Source organism: Dipteris shenzhenensis, chromosome 5, assembly GCF_047967505.1.
Source record: "Dipteris shenzhenensis isolate YYH24624 ecotype China chromosome 5, Dip_SZ_1.0, whole genome shotgun sequence".
Taxonomy (NCBI): Eukaryota; Viridiplantae; Streptophyta; class Polypodiopsida; order Gleicheniales; family Dipteridaceae; genus Dipteris; species Dipteris shenzhenensis.
In genome coordinates this window covers 54,329,192-54,349,595 of record NC_141600.1, presented here as the reverse complement: position 1 = coordinate 54,349,595, position 20,404 = coordinate 54,329,192, and the positions used below count along the sequence as shown (strand labels likewise).

Below are 20,404 nucleotides of genomic sequence, written 5' to 3'. Positions count from 1 at the left end.
TGATAGTGCATTCACCTCCATCGAAGATGACTCGATAATTGTGTTCCGTCATTTAACCTACTGACAAAAAGGTTCTTGCTAAACTTCGAAACATCTTTCACCAATCCTTTCGTACCAGTGAAATTATTCATAGGCATAACACATATCCCTTGAACTGGATTCGGTGTATTATCTGTTGTATAGATGACATTTTTTTTACCTTCTAATGGTTTTATCTCTGTGATACCATTCTTGATGATTTGTCATGTGAGATGATGCACCGCTGTCGATATACCAAGGATCCTGTTCCACTTGGTCGACTTGATAGTTTTATTTTTCTTTGGGATTAAAATCAGAGTCTAGATACACTGTATCAATCTACTGCATTTTCTTGCTTGCAAGAAACATATTTCCATGTTCATTTGCAAAATGACTGTGACTAGAATGTCCACCACGATGATTTCCTCTATCACGAAAATTGCCTCGATTGACACGTTGGTGGATGCATTTCCTCATCCTTGGAATCTTTCTCGGTTGGAATGATTTCCTCTTTGCTGATTCTGATGCTGCTGAGTTTGATGCTAATGCTGATGCTGATGTTGATGCTGACTTTGATTTTGTTGCTGATGATGATCACTTCTCTAGAATGATCTGCCTCTGCTTGTGTCTGAAGCTGTGAATGCCTGATCATTAGAATGACCTTTTCGTGCTTGAATTGCCTAAGTTTTGAGTTCTTCACCAAGCAAGACTGACTGAAGTTCTTCCAGTGTCGAAATTTGCCATTGGATGACAATACTCTAAACTAGATTCTCGTATCCCTCTCCTAGTCCATTCAGGATTACTTAAACCATTTCTACGGGATTCATAGTCTCTCCTGCTGCTACGAGTTGATTGTTGTAATCTTTTATGCGGAGTACATAAGCATGACCGGTTTCGCTGCTGTTGCAAAAACTCTGGTTGATCACTCACTGAACTGATGAACGTCGGGTTTCAAGTAATGTAATGATGTGAAACTGTATGTGAGCATATGGACTGACTCCGAGTAGGTACTAGTCGGGAATTTCGGGCACGGCTTAGATTGGCAACTTAGGAAAATTCAAAGCGTCCCCTCTATGACGATCTAGTCTACTCTGATCTAGATATATACCAACCATCGATCGAAGAAAGAATAGCAAATAATTCATTTTCTTTTGTTCTTTTTAAGTGCTGGGTCAGCGTCGATGAAGAGACGGATGTGCGTATAGGAAGTGGATTTGTCGGTGAGGCTCAAAAGTGAGTGTAACTTGCGCCGAAACGTGTGCATGATGTGACAAGAGCACGTAGAGTACGAAAAATCGAGTGACTTTCCTTTTTGGAGCACCCTCAAATTCTTCTTGGATCAAGAGATACGACTTGATCTAGGTGGAGGGGCAAAAGGAGTGCAACGGTGCTTAATGATGATGTGTCACTATGGGTCACATGCAGTAATGATGTGGCACCGTGCCTAGCAAGAGGTGTGCCTATGGAGCCCTATGCTAAGATGGCAGGAATGGTCACATGCAGTGACTGTGAAGCACTGTGTGTGCCTGCAGAGGTCAATGTGCTAATTGGACAGTTGCTGAGGTGGCACAGATGATGATGTCAACAGATGACATGGCAATACTGACGTGGCAAATGACGTGACAGGTGACGTGTCATTGATGGCGTGACAAATGACGTGGTAGCTGAGTTAGTAGGGGTGATGTGACAACCGACGTGACACATGTGCTGACAATGCTGACGTGTCACGATAAGGTGACACGGCAAGATAAGTTGTCTTGTTGATGTGGCAGACGCGGGAAGCTGTTGACGTGACATGAGGATAACCTTGATGACTAAGATAGCCACGTGTCAAGTTTGCATGGTGCCACATACCTTGAAGAGATAATCTCTTGAAGATTCCGTCAGTCAGAAATATTTCGTCGGTGATGTCGATTTTGTCCGTTATTGTGGGTTGTTGGAGCACGCTGGAAGCGGAGAGGTTGTTGGAGGAGTCATTCGTCGAAGGCGCTAGAGCACCCTTTGCTTGAAGGCTTGGGAGCCCCCCGTTGATACCACCTGTATGGCGGTGTAGAGAGCTCGTTTGATGAGCTGTGCGTTTGCAATGCATGCTACATTTGAAGCTCAGGGACCTTGTAAATGGCGGTGACTATTCAAGAGCTCGGAATGGAGGAAAGCTTGGTATAGAGGGTCGCTAACATTGGCGGATGGCTAGACCTTCATTGTCGGACGCCTCACTGTGTGGTCATGAGCACTGGAGCAAAGTGTTGTAGTAGGCATTGAAGATGTAGCTGCTTTCATTGCCCTCTCGTATCTGGTCAATGAGCCAGTGGTAGAAGCCGGTCGGCTCTCATAGGAAGCTGAAGACAGGCTCGTGAGATTTGCGATGGCGGATTGCATTGAAGATGTGTGCAGGTCATTTGGAGATGCGATGTAGAAGGCTGCAGAGGAGGCGTTGTTTGTAGCTTGGCCGTTGCAGTCCCGGAAAGGAGCAGTGCTAGAATCGTTGTTGATTGTTCGCTGCGAGGAGTCGTTGCAGCCCATGTGCTGAAGCGCTCTGTCGCCGGTCAATAGCTCCCTTGTAGGTTTCGTTGGAGGCAGCTGAGCTTGCAGGACGTTGCGGGGAGTCTTAGAAGTGGCTGTGATCTTGTTGAACATAGAGTTAAGGCTTGTGAACTTGGAGGAGCCGAGATCTCCTTAGGTGCAGAGTTCTATTGGGTTTGAGGCTTGTTCAGAGGAAGTCAATCTCTCTATTCTCTCTCACAGAGAGTTCTCTCTATTCAGCAAACAAATCTCTCAATGAGAGGCATGAACTTGAATCTCTCTCTCTTTCACACAATCTCACAGAGTGAATCTCTCTCAATTGGTCTCTCAATAGAAATCTCTCAAATCACAATGAACGGAAATGGATGAGATTCACGAAAATCTCATGAACATAAGTCTCTCTTTCCCTCACAGGAAACTACCATAAGCACTCAAGCAATGAACAAAAATATGGACGGAAACTTTTCAAATGGACGGAAATTCTGTCACTCATCGGAAGTGAAAGAACTCTCGATCTCTCAATCTCTCCATCACTCAATCTTTTTCTCACAAGAAGGATGGCGTCTCAACGGAAGGCAGAAACACGCTCTAATACCATGACAAAATATGAAGAGGGGAGAGGAGAAGAGTGGAGATGAGGAGAGAGGGCACAGCTAGAGAGCACACCATAAATGAGTAACTATACACTAGATTTAGTTGAAAATATAGAATATATACAAACCCATTTAGGGTTAGGGTTAGGAGATATGACCCTTTCCTTTATAGCACTCTATTGGGTTAGTGCTATGCACATATGATCACATGATGGTGCTATGTACACGTGATCACATGATGTTAAGCGTGAACTCTTAACAATATGAACATTCCATATACAACATACATTTCATACCAAAAGCTCCTAGAATACACTAGCATTTCAAGCTTTAATTTTCAAAAGTGAATGCCAAGACGTATAAATGACCTGTGAAAAATCGGACTTTTCGAGAATGCAAATGTGTGCAATGCATGCAGAATTTGAATGCCAATTGGCCCTCCAATGGGGAAGAGCGCCCTCGTGAGAGTACTTGTTTCTATTTCGGCCTACATGCAAGATGGGAGAGAGAAGGCGGATGAATGCAATGTGGTAGAGAGCATGCTACGTGAGATTCACAATGAAAGGGTGATACCCTTTCATCAATGTCCCTTCATATCACTCAAGTTCCATTTTCCACATGGATAAGAATTCTGGCCACCTTCTAGGTTGGTCATGGACATAAGCTCGAAGTAAAGTAATTATGGTTTGATTGACATTCTCACTTTGTCCATCCCCTTGAAGTTTTCTACTCTCATAAGCAATGGGATGCCCTCCTTGCATCAACACTGTCCCAATCGAGGTACCACTCGCATCCGTACATACAACAAAGAACTCTTTGTCCATGTCCAGAAGTGTTAACACTAGTGCAGTGACCAATGCTCTCTTAAGCTCCTCAAAAGATACTTGGTGAACCTCTCCCCAATCATACAAGGAATGATTCTTTAACAAATCTATTAGTGGAGAAGCAAGACGTGCCAAATTCTTAATGAATCTGCGATAATAACTACACATCCCTAGGAAGGATCTCAGCCCATGTATATTTTAAGGTATTGGCCAGTCAATTATGGCCTTGACCTTTTTAGGGTCAACCCAAATTCCCTCAGCACACACAATGTATCCCAAATACTCTATCTCTGTCATGAAAAACTCACATTTAGAAACAATCCATCCTTCCTTAGGAGCTCCATCACCTTAGCAAGGTAATCCTTATGCTCTTCCTCAGTCTCTGGCTGAAAACTAAAATGTCATCAAAGAAGACTATGACAAATTTTCCCAATTACGGTCGCATAACCCTTCTCATCAGCCTACTAAAAGTGGCTGGAGCATTAGTTAGGCCAAAAGGCATGACCAAAAACTCATAATGTCCAATGAGAGTGCAAAAAGCAGTCTTATGTTCATCTCCAACTTTCATCTAAAGTTGATGATAACCAAAGTTCAAATCCAATTTGCTAAAAACTTTAGCATCTTCAAGCATATCCAATAAATCATTCACTCTTGTAATCGGATACCGGTTCTTAATCATAAGTTTATTCAAAGCACGGTAATCTATACACATACGATATGATCCATCCTTCTTCTTGACCAATAAGACATGTGCTCCAAATGGAGAACTGCTTAGTCGAATCATGCCTTTTTGCAATAGATCTTCAATTTGTTTTTCTGCCTCCTGTATTTCTATCATGTTCATCCTATATGGGGCTCTACATGGAGGAGAAGCTCTTGGCTCTAAGTCTATGGCATGATCATCTTCTCTCTCCATAGGCAATTCGAATGAGTCATCTCTTGAAAATCGATCCTCATAAGCTCTAAGGAACTCATTTCTCTCCCGATCTTCTTTTGAGATATAAAGATCTCGTGAATCCCGTTTATATACAAGATTACAATCTGTCTCTCTTTTTACCAATCTTTTCGCTTGGGTAGGAGTAATCAATGGAATTGTATACACGTCTCGATCCCCTACGATCCTTATGTTTTCATCCTTATGTACAAAGCAACAATGATGAGTATGAGGATGACTAGCAGGGTTAAAATCATACCGCCATGGTTTACCTAGAATCATGTCAATGTCTTGTAAAGGAGCTACTAGAAAATCCCTTCGATCTCTATATTTTTGTAAACGGTAGAATCATGTCAACGTCTTGTAAAGGAGCTACTAGAAAATCCCTTCGATCTCTATATTTTTGTAAATGGAAATGAATATTCCATACTATGGATGTGTCTTCTTCATTATGTCCCCTAAAAGCTCCTGAGAGTGACATGTTTTTTATAGGTTCTGGTTTAAGATGGAGTAATTTTAACAATCTATCACTCACATCCATCTTCTAGGAGAACCACTATTCTTTGTCCATTCACGAATCCATACACCTTAAAAAGATCATGAGGCCCAAAAGTATCGGCTGAATGGACAGCATTCACTATTGGCTCAATAGTGATGATAGATTTCAAGGGTGACAAGGTAGAAGCCTCACCCTCCAGCTTGGATGCCTTGGCTTTCCCTTTTACTGAATTCGTCTTGGCAATTTTAGCCAAGAGAACGGGACACTTATGCCATACGTGCCCTGGCTTATGTTTCTTACACCTGAAACATTTTCCTTAATCAACTTCTTATTCTCTTCGTCTGTAATAGAAGGAAATGGCAACCATCCAGAACGTGATTGGATGTTCACATTCCTTACAAGAGCTTTACCCTTTCCTTTATTATTCTTAAACCGGTTTGGTTTCCTAAAAGTGGGTATGTTGTTGGTCTTAGACGTTGACCCACCCTCCTTATTGAAGGGTTTACGAGGATTCAATTTCCTCTCGGCTATTTCAGCCAGCTTAGTGAGGTCCTTAAGCGTGGTCGGGTTAAGCATTTCAACCTTGTACCTTACTTTGCTAAATACTTCTTTCTCCTATCTTCCTCACTCTTTTCGGATAACTCTAGAGAGAGTTTACAAAACCTAGCTGTAAAATCTGCATTACTCTCATTATCGAACTGCATAAACCTTTCCCAACAAAATGTTTCATGCCTCGGTGGCATGCTTTCGGTTGCTCCACAAACTTAGCCCATTCATGAATAGGCTCTTTTCTTGTTTGTGACAAAGACCACCACATTAGAGCATCCTTTTGCAGATGCAATGTGGCAAGAGTAAGCTTCTCTTACTCAGTCTTGTCCTGATGGGCAAAGTATAGCTCAAAATGGCGAATCCAATTGAGGATTTTGTCAGCCTCCCTTGCCCCATCATATTTGGGGAACTCGATTCTCTCTCGTGGTTGGAATTTGGATCTCTTAGAAGGGGCACTCAACTCTTCATCCCCAAAGTTTAAAGTCCTCTGAGTCCCTAATCTTGTCATAATGGACTGCTCAATCATATTGCTAAGCTGGGAAATCAGCTTATCAACAGGAGTCTCCTCTCTTCCTCTTGCACTTGGATTATAATCCATGTGTGCTGGGTTTCGAGTTGAAGGCATAAACTCATCACCTTGTTCTTGGCTGGTCTCATTTCTTCTTTTATTATGAACGGAGAACTCCCTATCAAGAGGTTCTTGAGGGAGAGACTGCTGTAAATCTGTTTGTGTATTATCATACTCAGGATGTGTGTAACTCTCACCTAATCCATCCTCTTCAAGAGGGGGTGAAGGTGTTCTTTCTCCCTCTCCTTCGGATAATGGATAAAAAGGAATAAGTTCATTGTTATATCTCCCTTCCCCTTCCATTCTTTCCTTTTAGTAATACAAGAGAGAAAATGACTTGCTGTAATCTTTTAAAAAAGGGTTTATTTTACAGCAAAAGTCAAGTGTTGTAGAGTTGGTGGGTACTTGATTCGCTTGTGTCCAAAAACCTCTTCAAATGACCTCTTCTTTCCTCTCTTTTATGCTTTTCTTCTTGTATTTCTACTGTAAACTGGTACACTTCGTTTGGGCTACTTATTTTGAGTGGATTGGAGCTCTAGATACCGTTATAGGGGGTACTTGGTGGGTGGATCACCCCCTTAAAATCTTGTTTTGATCTGACTTTCCGTTTCGGAGAACGGAGGGGCCTCTTTTCCTCATGGTTTAAGGATTTTAAGGGTACATTCACACAGGGGGTCACCCCGTTAGGACACCCCATTCCCCATTCAAGAGCAAAATTTTCCAAGAAATCCCTTATCTCAGACCCTCGAGAATTTAAGGTTTCAGGGAAGGAGATGTTGGTTTGCAGCCCGATGTTGCAAGTATGTACAAAATATGCAGAATATATTGTTCTCAGCAAATTCGTGCCAGACGAATGTTCCGTCGTTCGATTTCATTGTTTCGCTCTCTCGGATTGTTGCTTCTTTCTTCCGCGTGTCATCTTTGTCACCTCGTGCTTTCTCTCCGCTGTGCACGAGTGCTCTCGCCGTCACACCTACCACAATTCCACGCGGTGCTCCCTCACTCTCTTCTCGTCCCGGTCGTGGATTGTCACCGCTCTGATATCGAATGTGAAAAACCAGACTTTTCGAGAATACAAATGTGTGCAATGCATGCAGAATTTGAATGCCAATTGGCCCTCCAATGGGAAAGAGCACAGTCGTGGGAGTACTTGTTTCTATTTCGACCTACATGCAAGGTGGGAGAGAGAAGGCGGATGAATGCAATGTGGTAGAGAGAATGCTACATGAGATTCACAATGAAAGGGTGATACCCTTTCATTAATGTCCCATGAGATCACTCAAGTTCCATCTTCCCATTTACACCTACCCTTATCCTACCCCTGACCACCAACTTGCAAAGGCAAGCCTTGCATTGCAACTTTGGATCAATCATATGAAGGCCCCCTTCCAATTGGGTGATGATCCAACGCATTCAATAAAGGAATCTTTCCCAAGATCATGTCCTAACCTTTTTTTTTATACGCAAAAAGTAGTGCTAGTTATATTACTTGAAAGCGAGAGTACAAGAAGGCCTAAAGGCCAGCGGGCTGTAATCACAAAACGGATTCAGCCCGAGGAGTCAAAATGCTAAATACAAGCCTCTTAGGGCATAATCATCGGAGAGTGGACAAACAGCCACGGTGGAGGGGAGTAATGCCACTGAAGACTCTGAGTGGAGTGCTGGAAGAACAACTCCCGGTGGTCCCAGTCGCGAAGGAAACGTCGTCTCTTTTCCTTCCCTGCCCGGGACTCTCCCTGAATCTGATCCCACTGACCCTTGAGCGTGTGAATGATCGTGCTCCAGATGTCTGCTAGGGTCTGGGTAGTAGAAGTAGTCTGAGCTCCTACAGTCTGTGTGCATCTGGAAGTCCAGATATGCCAGCCTGCGATGCTCCCTATGATCTCCCAAACTGGGTGCCGAGGCATCGCTCCTGCATCTGTCTCTGTCAAATGCCAAGGGAAGCTGTCCATGTATGCCCAGGTGGCCTGCGTGATGAAAAAGACGGGATCCTGTCTAGAGAACTCATAGGCCAAGTGATGTCCCGGCTCAGTGCTGCACCAGCAAACGGCTCCCCAAGTGATCGGTCCTAGCTCGGGTGTGGCCCTCGCTAAGATCCCCATGATTCCCTTCCAAACCGTCTGCGCATGCGAGCAGCTCCAAAGGCAATGCTTCAGGGACGACTCCTCCTGAAAACACATCTGGCAATGCCCCTCCTGCCCCATCTGTCTCAACCAGCTGCCAACTGGAAGCCCCTTGTGTGCCACCATCCAAAGGAAGTAGGAGATCTTCCTCGGACGCCAGCTAGCCCAAAGAGTCTTCCAGAAAGTGTGAAGAAAGACCAAGGATATCCCCTGGGCATACCACCTATGTGCCTGTGTGGGTAGCCCACGCTGGAGAGCCCCAAGAGCACGCCGACCCGTGCATGCACTGTAAGAAAAGAAGGGGGTAGGGTTCTCTGAGGTCTCCGAAGGTGGCCAACGCCACTCTCCTGAATCCCACTCCACCTCTGTCAAGGAACGGCCCTCCCAAATCCAGAGTCTCCAATCCTGGTCCTGCATAATCAGGGGGTCTATATGCCACGTCTTCCCTTGCAGCCCTACAATGCAAAGGCGCTGCCAGGGAAGCTGGGAGTCGATCACGACCTCTCTACTCTGTAGGCGACTGTCATCAGTGACGGAGAAGAAGTGTACCGAGGAATCCGAGAAGAGGCCTGCAACCACCAAAGGAATGCCTCATGGAGTGAACTATCCTAGCCACCTCTCATCTCCCGGGAAGAGCTGTCCGGTGACTACGGGAATCCTCCAACCTGCAGGGATGGCAGCATCAATCTCCGCTCGCCGAGCCTGGATCCCACGTGCCGAACCTACTGCTGCTGCCAGCTCGCCTGGGCTCAGTTGAATATAGACGTCCCTCCAAACCCGGAGTGAGCGCGCGGGCCCACGCGCCCAGAGCGCCCAAGGGATATGGGATCTCTCTCCAAGCTGATGACCTGTATCATCTGTCACCTGGCTGCTCATGTCCTAACATAAGTCTCCTGACCACCAACTTGCAAAGGCAAGCCTTGCGTTGCAGCTTTGGATCAATCATATGAAGGCCCCCTTCCTCGGTAAAGTCTCCCAAGCCACCTTGGCTCTAGCATCTGTTGAACCATCAAGCCTTGGGAGAATCAAAGTCTCCCAAGCTACCTTGGCTCTGGTATCTATTGAACCTTAAAGCCCATTACATACAAAATTCTTGATCAGCCATTTGAGTTGAGTGATGCAGTCCTTAAGAGTGTCACTAACAAGAGCAAACAAATTGTGGCCAGCGATACCTCTTTGACAACTACTACTCTAGAAGCAAGGTAAAGTCTCGCTGAACTCCAAAAGAGAAGTTTCCTTGTGATGCTCTTCAACATGGGAGCAAAATGCTGCAAGGGAGAGATGCCCACACCTACCTGACAGCCCAAATATCTAACGAAGACACCCCTTTCAATCCATGTGAAACTAAAATCATCCCCCCAATTTGGGGTGTCCTCCTCACTGATCCAAAAGCCATTGGATTTATTCCAATTAATATGTGTACCTACTGCAATGCAAAATAAATCCAAGGCGGAGGAGTATGAGGAGTGGCATCCAAAAAACAATAGTCATGTGCAAGCTCACTATTTAGAGGGTCAATAGCCTATAAGGCTACAAAGAACCCATCTCCAAGACGAAAGCGACTAAACAATTAGGACATGAGCTTGGGAAAGATTCCTTTCTTGAATGTGTTGGATCATTACCCAATTGGATGGACAGACTAGGTGGATCGTTATGTCTACACATCATAGCATGCCTTCCTCTCCTCTTATGGCTACCATCCTAAAAGCTTGGGGCTGCTTTAAGAATTCTCTTCAGAGGAAGGAAGAGGTTGATAGGCTTCTCATCATGTGGAATGATTTGATTTTGATAATCATGGCAAACCCATAGGCGTTTCTAGTTACATGCAAGGATCCACATGGGAGAGAGGCCCCGCTTTCTCTATGGTCTCTTGGAAGGCTTTTCAAACCTTCAAGATGAATCAAATTTCAGGTGTTTAGTCATCTCAAAGGAAGCAAAGGAGCATTGAGTAGATTGATGCAGCCTTACACTTGGACTGGGTCCCTATAGACGAGAGACAGATGCTCCTATTAGAAGGATGAGAGCTTTTTCAAGGACAAGCATCCTACTTTAGGTCATAGGTCTCCGGCGAGATATAGATGGGGATGCCTTGGTCTTTGATTTGCACTCTAAGGCAAGTTATTTAGGTCCATGGATGAGGATATCCTCGTGGATGCACACTTTGAGTTGGCAAGGATTTTGATCACGTGGAGCGCATTGTCTTTTGGCTTTTGGCTGGTATTCAGACCCCCGTCTGGAGGACATCCCTCTGGGCTCCTAGAGAGGTTGGCTTTATGGGGGTGTCCCCATAAAATACTTTGCAGTGGGACCCAAGGAGTGGCAGTAGATTGATGCAAAAAACCATACGAAGGGCCTCTCATTTTTCCACTATATTGTGACTAATGCCAAGAGGTTCCAGCTTAGCGTTAGGGGCTGGAAGTTCTCTAACAGCCTCTCACTAGGAGGAGTTTCATGTTTCTGTAGGTTTGCATCATGTTTTCTCGAAGCCTTTGGAATTCTCTATGGAATAGTAAAATTACTCTTCTTTTGGGTTTCATCTGCCGTGGGACTTCTAGATCAGTGTACTAGTCACTGTCAGACTATCTGTACATGGTATATGAGTTGGTTACCTGCAGCTCTACCAAATCATATATTGCATGTATATCTTGTTAATCTCATAATCTTGAATATACATGTACATGTAATAAAATGGCTGAGTCTGCCAAATCTGTTGAGATAGTCTTGTGTTTGGATATGGTTTGCTATCCCGAGCTCTGCAAATCATATACATATGCAACCCCAGTCTTGTTGTGCATGTGGCACATTCTTGTAATGGCAGTATATGCCACTCTTACATGACAGTTCATCAGAGGGAGTATCCCTAAATCCGAGATAAGATAGCATATTGCGGTCACTACTAACATAGAGAAGAAGGATGGCCGATGTTATGCTCTAGTCGAGATAGCATGACCTCGGATAGATCGGTGGGCATTTTCTCTTAGATGACCAACTTTTGTAATTGTTAATGTGCGTAATTAAATGGTCAAGAGAAGTAACTGCCAAGGTCCTAGGTGAGGGCGTAATGGCATTGACTAGATAGTTCTAATAGGGCTAGGGCCTAGGTGCATCTAAATGTGCAAATTGCCAAGGGGCAATTGTTTTAAAAGGAACTCCAAGAGAGGGGTGAAAAAGGGTGCATCTAAGTAATGGCCTAAAATGTAAACATGTGGCCAGGAACTATCTAGGGAGATGTGGGTCTCAAGGATAAGTATGAGGGAAATAACGTAGATATGTGTGTGGAAAATACGTATGCAGTCCTTGAGAATTGGCTGGGAGGTATAAACAATTGCCATCGCCCGTGATCGTGATGAGTTAGTGCGCAGGTTCAATACAGTCAGGAACTGTAGATTAAGGAAACAGAGAAATTTGTTTAACACTTGGTATCAGAGCGCAGCAAGGGAGAGTCGACGGGCAGCAAGGGAGAGTCGACGCGCAGCAAGATAGAGATCGACGAGTAGGAGATGCAGATTAACGTAGGGCAGAAAGTATTGTCGATCAGAGCACACAGGTCCCAGGATCAGCCTTACGAAAGGGAAGGTGTGGAGCGTCGGTGACGACGAATAGTGGACGGGTGGTGACGTTGTGACGCTGCGCTGAGCGGGAGATTTGTTATTCATGTTGAACGGAAGGACTGTCGCAGCCGCCGTCGAATTCTTGGTTCGAAGATCGTTTGACGTATCGCGAGCGACGGAGTATTGGTACCACCGTGGGTTGTGAAGGTGGTACATGAGGGAGCTACATTTCCCTGCTCGTCGTCATCACAACGCAAGTGACGATAAGAACTTCCAACAACCCAAGTGACGATAAGAACTTCCAACAACCGAAACAGAAGCGGCAGAAATCTGAAAAAAGAAAAAAAGATATATCCATAGAAAAGACACCTGGTAATGGAAATGCTTCAAAAGAGTTGTCGCCAGCACTTGGAGTAAGAGTTCTGAAGATGTTCAGTTGGTGAAGATTGCACCTCGTGTATCTAATAAGGCGGAGTTATTTGCGAACTTCAAGGATATCCAGGGGGCGTCTCTTTCCTTTTATTACATATATTTCCAGTTTTCAGTCTGCAGTAGTCGTCTGGTACAGAAAGGGATTTGAAGTGCCGTACTTTTGGAGTTTCCGCAAAAAAGAAAAAAAATAATAATAAATAAAAAATAAAAATTTTCCCTTTCAACAAAATGGAAGCAGAAGGGCAGAGTTCAAGGGTGAATCCTAGTGAGTCTAGAGCTCAATCTACACAACAGATGTCACATCACGCAGCACCTACATTGATTGGTAGGATTTCAATATTAGAGGATGCTTTACAGCAGATTATGAACCAGCAGCTTCAGGTGAATGCTAGTCAAAATGAGATTAGGGAGATGGTGCAAGCCTTGTCGGCTAGACCGTCTAGGATTGATAAGGGCAAAGCTCCAGCAGAGCCAGAGCCCAGTGTACATTCCTTAGAGCGCGCAAGGGTCAAAGTGCCCAATATTGCTAATTATAGACCGGAGAAGTACGCTGGTCGGATGACCGAGCGCAGCTCTGATGTGATCGAGGTTTGGTTGCACAAGTGGGAAGAAGCCTTCGCCATTTGTGAGATTAGATCCGATCTAAAGAAAATCCGCGAGGCGCCACACCTGTTTATTGAGGCAGCGGACAGATGGTGGATAAAGCAACAGAAGGATCAAGTTGCTCCAACCACCTGGGAAGGGTTCAAAACTGAATTCAAGAAACACTTTCTCCCACCTGATGAAGAATCCCGAGCTTGGGATGCTTATAGAAATCTTCGTCAGAGGAGCTTGTCAGTGGCAGAGTACACTGACAAATTTAGGGAATGTGTTATGAAAATAACAGACCCTCTCCCTATGTCGGTTCAGTTAAAAGACTATATCTATGGACTGAACGACAAAATAAAAATGGAAGTTCGGGCTAAATATGTGACTACACTAGATGAATCTATAGCAGTAGCCCTGAACTATGAGGATGCCAGAGGTAGGTCTGGTGGATTTGTGCAGGCAGGGACTCAGTATGAGCACCCGAGAAAAGGGGGATTTCAGAGGAAATGGGTTTCAAAGACAAGTGTCTCGCAGCCAAGTGGCCAAACCAAGCAGGTGAAGCCGGTTGAGGGACCAACAAAAACAAGTACCACCGTTGGGGTGAAGAGGAAAATAACTCCAATGGCAGCCCGGGCTTGGTCAAAGTCCTCGTTGACCCCTGAACAAAAAGAGAAAGCTAGAAAAGAAGGATTGTGCTTCGGCTGCCTTCAGCGACATCAGTGGAAGGATTGTCCACTGAATAAAGATCGTCGCACGGCTAATATGATAATATCTGAATGCGACGTAGAAATGCAGGAGAGTCCCAGTGCGGAACATATGCAGATGCAACTGGCGGGACCTTCTCAGAGGTTAGTACCTTGTTTGTTGTGTGTATCTGTTGCTAAGTTAGTGACGAGTGCACCTGATAACATCCTATCTAAGCCCGCAGCAACGGGGTATACAGCCTTCAACGATACGGAGTTAATCAAAATGAAAGGGCAAGTGGCCAGTCATGATGTCATTGTGTTGTTTGAACTCAGCGTCAACTCACAATGTGATAAACTCCAAGCTCGTGAAGAGGCTGAAATTAAAGACAAGTCCATCTGGCTATGCTTATATAGTCAGAATGGCAGATGGAAGTTCAACTGAAGTATGGGACCAAAGGGTTACCCAGTTGGAGCTTCGAATTCAGGACTATGCTGAGAAGCTTGATTTTGAAATGACCAAGCTTGCTCATGCAGATATAGCCCTAGGAATGGCGTGGCATTCTAGGAAGAATCCAGCCATTGATTGGAAAAAGCACGTATATCAATTCAAGATGAATGATGTGCTTTATGTCTTGCGAGGTGAAAAAGATATACCTCAGGGACCATTGGTTTCCGTGATGGAAATCAGAAAGGCTCAAGTAGAGTTTTTATACCTTTGCACAGCATCGGTAGAGTCGGTGGATGAGTCTTCGGCTAGCACTGATGTTACGCAAAGTGATGAGATGGCCAAGCTGGCTAATCTTATAACAGAGGAGTTCTCTGAATGTTTTAGGGATGAACTACCTTATGGGTTACCTCCAGAGCGGAAAGTTCAGCATAAGATTGAACTGATCCCGGGGGCAGAACCTGTAAATAGACCTCCCTATAGAATGAGTTTTACTGAAGAAGCGGAGGTGCGTAGACAACTGGAAGAATACCTCAAGTTGGGGCAGATTCAACCAAGTTTCTCACCTTTTGCTTCACCAGTGATATTAAAGAGGAAAAAGGATGATACGTTTCGCCTCTGTATAGATTACAGAGCATTGAATAATATCACTGTTAAGCACAGGTATCCGATGGCTCGGATTGATGATTTGCTAGATGCATTACATGGAGCCGTGATTTTCAGCAAGATAGATCTTAAGTGCGGCTATCATCAGATCCGGATTAGAGCCGAGGATGTGCATAAAACCGCTTTTAGAAGCAGGTTTGGTCATTATGAGTTTTTGGTAATGCCCTTCGGACTTACCAGTTTCACGGTATTAGAGAGTGCTCTAATGACCAAGATCAGAGAAACTCAGAAGGTGGACGAGTTTGTCCAGAGCTTATGGCCTAAGGCTCATGTGTTAAAACCTGGGGAAAGTGAAAAGGATGACCTGGCATCCAGAAAAGGCCAAACTTATGCAAGATATACCATAAGGGATGGTATGCTAGTTAGAAATGGCAAGGTGGTAGTACCTGGTCAGAATGATCTCAAGCAGAGAGTCATTCGACAATGCCATGATAGCCCGTGTGCGGGACATCCAGGAGTCGAGAAGACCTATGATCTCGTGAAGCGAGATTTCTTTTGGCCCAAGATGAAAAAGCATATTCATGAATATGTGACACGGTGTTTCTCGTGTCAGGTAAGTAAGGCCGAGCGGGTGAAGCCACCCGGACTTTTACAGCCCTTGGAAATACCACTAAGTAAGTGGGAGAGCATTTCCATGGACTTTATTGTAGAGCTACCTGCAACACAAGGAGGGTATAATTCTATCCTTGTGGTGGTTGATCGTCTAACCAAGATGGCTCACTTCATTCCGACTAGAGAGTCTATTAGTGCCCCGCAAGTAGCGGAGTTGTTCATTAGACATATATTTCGTCTGCATGGATTGCCTAGATCCATAGTGTCAGACAGAGATGTCAGGTTTACCGGTCACTTTTGGACAGCGGTATTTGAGACACTAAGGACTGAGTTGGGAATGAGTAGTGGGGATCATCCTGAGACGGATGGTCAGACGGAGAGAGTCAACCAGACTTTAGAGGATATGCTGAGAGCATATGTGTCATTGAGGCAACATACATGGGACAAGTGGTTGCCATTGTTGGAGTTTGCCTACAATGATAGGAAACATTCATCTACTGGGTTCAGTCCGTTTGAACTGAACTATGGTTATCGACCAGCCAATCCAACTATAGTTGGAGTACCTCAGAAAGTGCCTAGTGCCGCGAACTTTGTAGTTCAGATGCGGGAGATGCTAGCACTTGCGAGAGCTAATATCCGTCAGGCTATGGATAGAGCCAAGGTGTATGCGGATGAAAATCGGTCTATAAGAGTATTTGAAGAAGGAGAAAAAGTTTTTCTCAGAATTCCTTCGCACTCGAAGTCGTTGACTTCAGGAGAGTGTGCTAAGTTATCACCTCGATACTGTGGGCCGTGCTGATGGAACAAAGCAAAAAGTTCGGTGCAAATGGGGACGTTTGCTGTGTTTCAAGAAGGGTCTGTCACATGAACGTGAATTTCTAATTCTTAGGAATTTACGGTGACTGACCTGGTCTCAAACTGATTAAAATTGTAAAGGACACTTCAGTGCAATTAATTCCATGGGCCAAGGCAAGGGACTGAAGGTTAGAGAGGGGTAATACTCCCGCTGCTAAAAATAGCTCAAGGGGCCATGATTAGCAAGTTGGCTTGAGGAGCAAGCAAAAAAAAGGGCGAAATTGGCTTTGAGGCAGTTTTCTAGACCATGGAAGAACATGAAGAGGTGCGTCACGGCCTGGGAAAGTGCTCCAGGGCTATTCTATCACATCGCCTTGTGGATTTTCGACTACCACGGCAGTCTGTGGGCTGTTGATGGGTTGCCAAGGCTGCCAGAAGCTCAAAAACGAATTTCGATTTTGTACCACGAACCTTCAGATCAGTTCGTTTTTGCTGTATGCATGTTGTTCATGCCTTCCCAGAGGCCCAAATCTGATTCGCACTTCTTTGAGGAGCCTTCCAAGCCAGGCGCCTATCAAAATCGGACTTTTTCGGTCAGTTTGGAGCTTCCAGTCAACTCGATTTGCTTCCAAGGCCTTGGATGACACCCAGATACACCCATCACAGGTATTCACGGGTATTTGAAGTGACACGGTTCACACTTTGATAGCCATATGGGCTCGCATGCAGGGCCCTTCACGGGCAGCCTCTTCTAGGAGGACTGTATTTCTTCGAGTTTGGAGGGGTCCCTTTTTCTCAGAGGTTGCTACCGGATTGAGATGGCACTATCAGCCCCAATCCTTTCTTTTTGGCTCTTGAGCTTTTCATGCATTGCATGGTGTATCCCGTATTCCCGTATGGAGCTTGCTCTAACAGTTTTCTTTAATACTTAATAGAAGTCTCTTTTTTGCAAAAAAAAGAAAATACAGTGGTCCAAGGGATAAACCTTGCACTTGGTGAAGGAATTAAAAAATTTTCACACAAAATAAGCTCATCGGTCTTTTTGTGATCCAAAACAGTTAAAAGATACAACAGGACATACAGACACACAAAGTTCCAGCATGACATCCTTCACGTGCTGAATGCCTAACTGGTTTAATAACACAATGTCAGAATGATGGAGAAAGACTGTGTCCAGAAAGATGCCCAGAGTCCAACGAGACATCATAACCCACAAGAGCTCTGCAAACAACAATTGAATAACAAGAGAATAGGAGGTTTATCCTGTGTTTAACCAACCAGCTGTGATCAGTCTGTCCAGAGAGGTGACCCTAACTAGCTGGTCAGTCAATTTACAGCCTAATCAGCTCTTGCCCAGGCTACAAGCTCTTCATCCGTCAGTGACTCTCCTTAGAGGCCCTACTACTACTAGCTCCATCCTCTTGGGCTTAGAGGCCAAGACCCTTATGGGGGACTTGACAAGAGATGCGTAGGCAGGCGACTTTTCAAATGACAGGTCAGACCCTAAAGACTTAGAATGGTGCACCACTGACATAGAAATCCTGTTTCTGAAGGGATTCCGTTTAATATTCAAATATGACAGAAAGTGCTTAGTAAATAGCATGATGCAGTAAGACCAGTCCTTCAAAGCTTTTCTGCAATTTTAGTGACAATATGAGTTTCATGAAAGAGCTTCAGGCGGGGGGGATATAAATGCACACCAGCTTGAGAGTCTCGCAAAAAGCAGGGGTTGCAATATCAGGGAACCACCGCATTGTCTTCAACACTGCACTGATTGTCAGCAATCAGACATTAGCATTCAGCAGGAATGGCATTTACTATTTTCACACACTAAAATTAATTCTACATATTCTGACACAGCAGGAAAAAAAACAAACATTGAAGAAAATTGATCAACGGCTATATGTGTAAAGAAACAGTTGGCCACTTTTGTCAAATCACAAGGGAATGCTTGATGTCAGTGCAACACAATCGTAATGTGTTTTTGCCACCTTCCCATACTATACTAGCCTTTTTATTTTTAAAGAAAACTGAAATAGAATTCTATTGAGAATGAGAGATACAGCCAAGAGACGACACTCAAGGCAGAGATACATGATACACAGCATGAAAATCCGGTGGTAAAAGTGAAAACTAGACAAAAACCAGGATTGTGACTGGAAATGCCATGTCACGCTTGTGATGGCCTCAGAAAAGAAACGTCCGCCTCTCCAAACTCTGAGAAAAACCATCCTCCTGGATGAAACTTGACCTGGAAGAACCCTTCATGCTAGACCAAATAGCAATGAGAGTGTATAGTATCTGCCCAGATGCAGGCCAAGGCATGAGCTAGGTGGACATTGGTGCCATCAATAGCCTCTATACATCTAGATCTTTTTTTTTTTTTCAAAGAGAGACTTCTATTAAGTAGTATACATCTAGATCTCGCTAGAATCTCCCAACAAGTGTCCATTGAAGGATGTGCAACAGCCTGAAGTCTACAAAACTGCACATCTTGGGGTCGCACCGAGATAGCCCAAGAGGAGCCTCGTAAAAGATAAGAGGCCGAGTAAGTACAACCCAGACCAAGGAAACTAAGTAGTGAAGAAAGGGGAGGAGGAAATTTTGTGCAACAAATCTGCAATCCCAATCCAAATATCCTGGCCTGTGTACGCTCCCAAAGGAAGTGCTGAACAGACTTAACAGCTGAAGACCACCGAGGACAAGAGGGATTAGCTCCAAAAATACTCCTCTACTCATACACTACAACCTCTCCATGGGTAGAAGGCCAAAGAGAAAAAACTGGATGTCAGAGAATAACCAGCCTGTTTCCTAGAGAACCCAACACACTGCCTACCGGAACAGGGGCTAACAACCAGGGTGATGGTCTATACATCCAGCGGATATCCCCTGCGCAAAGGGTGCAGAAGATGCCTGCAGGCCAAGCCTTGCAAAACCGCTCCCATCTTTCGACAGTCGCTCTCGATCCTGAGTACCACACTCCCAAATGGTGCACAAGGTAAAGATAATGTCCTGCCAAATGGCAACTAGGGTAGCCGAGGGAGTGATCTGCAAACCTCCGTCACCTAACTGCACCGCGTGACCCATATATTCCAGGTAGTGTTGCTGGATACCATCTCCCAAACATTGTGCTCTGGTGAGGGTGTCAGGCTTACACGGGAAGGTGGCAATGCATCCTCAGTCTCTATCCGGAAAACCTGTTGGCCATGGATCGTGTACACTAGTGAGACTAGATCAATCGAGAAGGCGTGCCCCCCACCATTCCCCAAGTAAAGTCACGTGCATGTTAGCCACAATCCTAAAGGCTGCCAGCCATATCCTCTTGGCTGCAGGACATCCCCATAGGCAATGGGGTCTCGTCTCCAAAAATCCCTCTGTGCAACAAAAGTGTCATGTGCATGGACCGTATCTTTTAGGCACACAGGACTAGCTCAAGTAGCCTGGGGAGGCTAGGGGTTAGGCAGGTGATTCTCAGGTTGAGTTGCAAGGGCAATGCACGAGTTAGATTTTTTGCTATTTTTAACAGTACTGGGCTCGAGCCTATATAAGGAGCCCTTAGGTTCACTTTTCAATCACGCAAGTTAGAGTAAGCTTAGCTCTTCCTTGCTAGTTTGAATCCCGAATCGTGTTGCGGACGCACACCTGCTTTCTAGCACAGCCCAAGGCCTAGCAGTAGTTCCACGGCCCTTGAGGACACCACCTGGGTGGTATGGGACGCCAAGCTGGTTGGGATCTAGTTGGGCGATGTGCCAATGTGCCAGCCGCTCATCCTATGGCTCGAAGGTGACATCCTACTCTTGGATGTCATGGTTGGGTGGTGAGCATGCCAACATCCCTCATCGTTCTTCTATGTTGGTTTTCTCGTGTTTGTTTGCAAGTTTGGGTTCTTAGGAGCGCTATGGTCGTGTCAGTTGGTATCAAAGCCAACTCTTCACGTACGAATCTCTATAGAGAGAAGGTGTGGACGGATTTTCCTCCAGGTATGACTTAAATTCAAACTTTCATGTGCTAACCCGCAAGAGCCTCTGAATTCACCACCTAGGGCAAGGAATTCGTCA

The 20,404-nt window shown here is 44.9% G+C and overlaps 1 protein-coding gene across 4 annotated transcripts in view; it reads right to left on the bottom strand.

Moving 5' to 3' along the window:
* LOC147902207 (uncharacterized) overlaps positions 1 to 20,404 on the bottom strand; it is a 63,352-nt gene that overhangs the window by 13,976 nt on the left and 28,972 nt on the right. For 3 of the 4 annotated variants that reach the window (XM_087375311.1, XM_087375307.1, XM_087375309.1), the window contains exon 2: positions 18,047 to 18,111. In XM_087375311.1, coding sequence (XP_087231437.1) covers positions 18,047 to 18,100 — 54 coding nt within the window. In that variant the 5' untranslated portion in view covers positions 18,101 to 18,111. Of the gene's footprint in view, positions 1 to 18,046; positions 18,117 to 20,404 lie in introns of all 4 variants that reach the window. The other variant, XM_087375308.1, reaches the window with a different exon arrangement.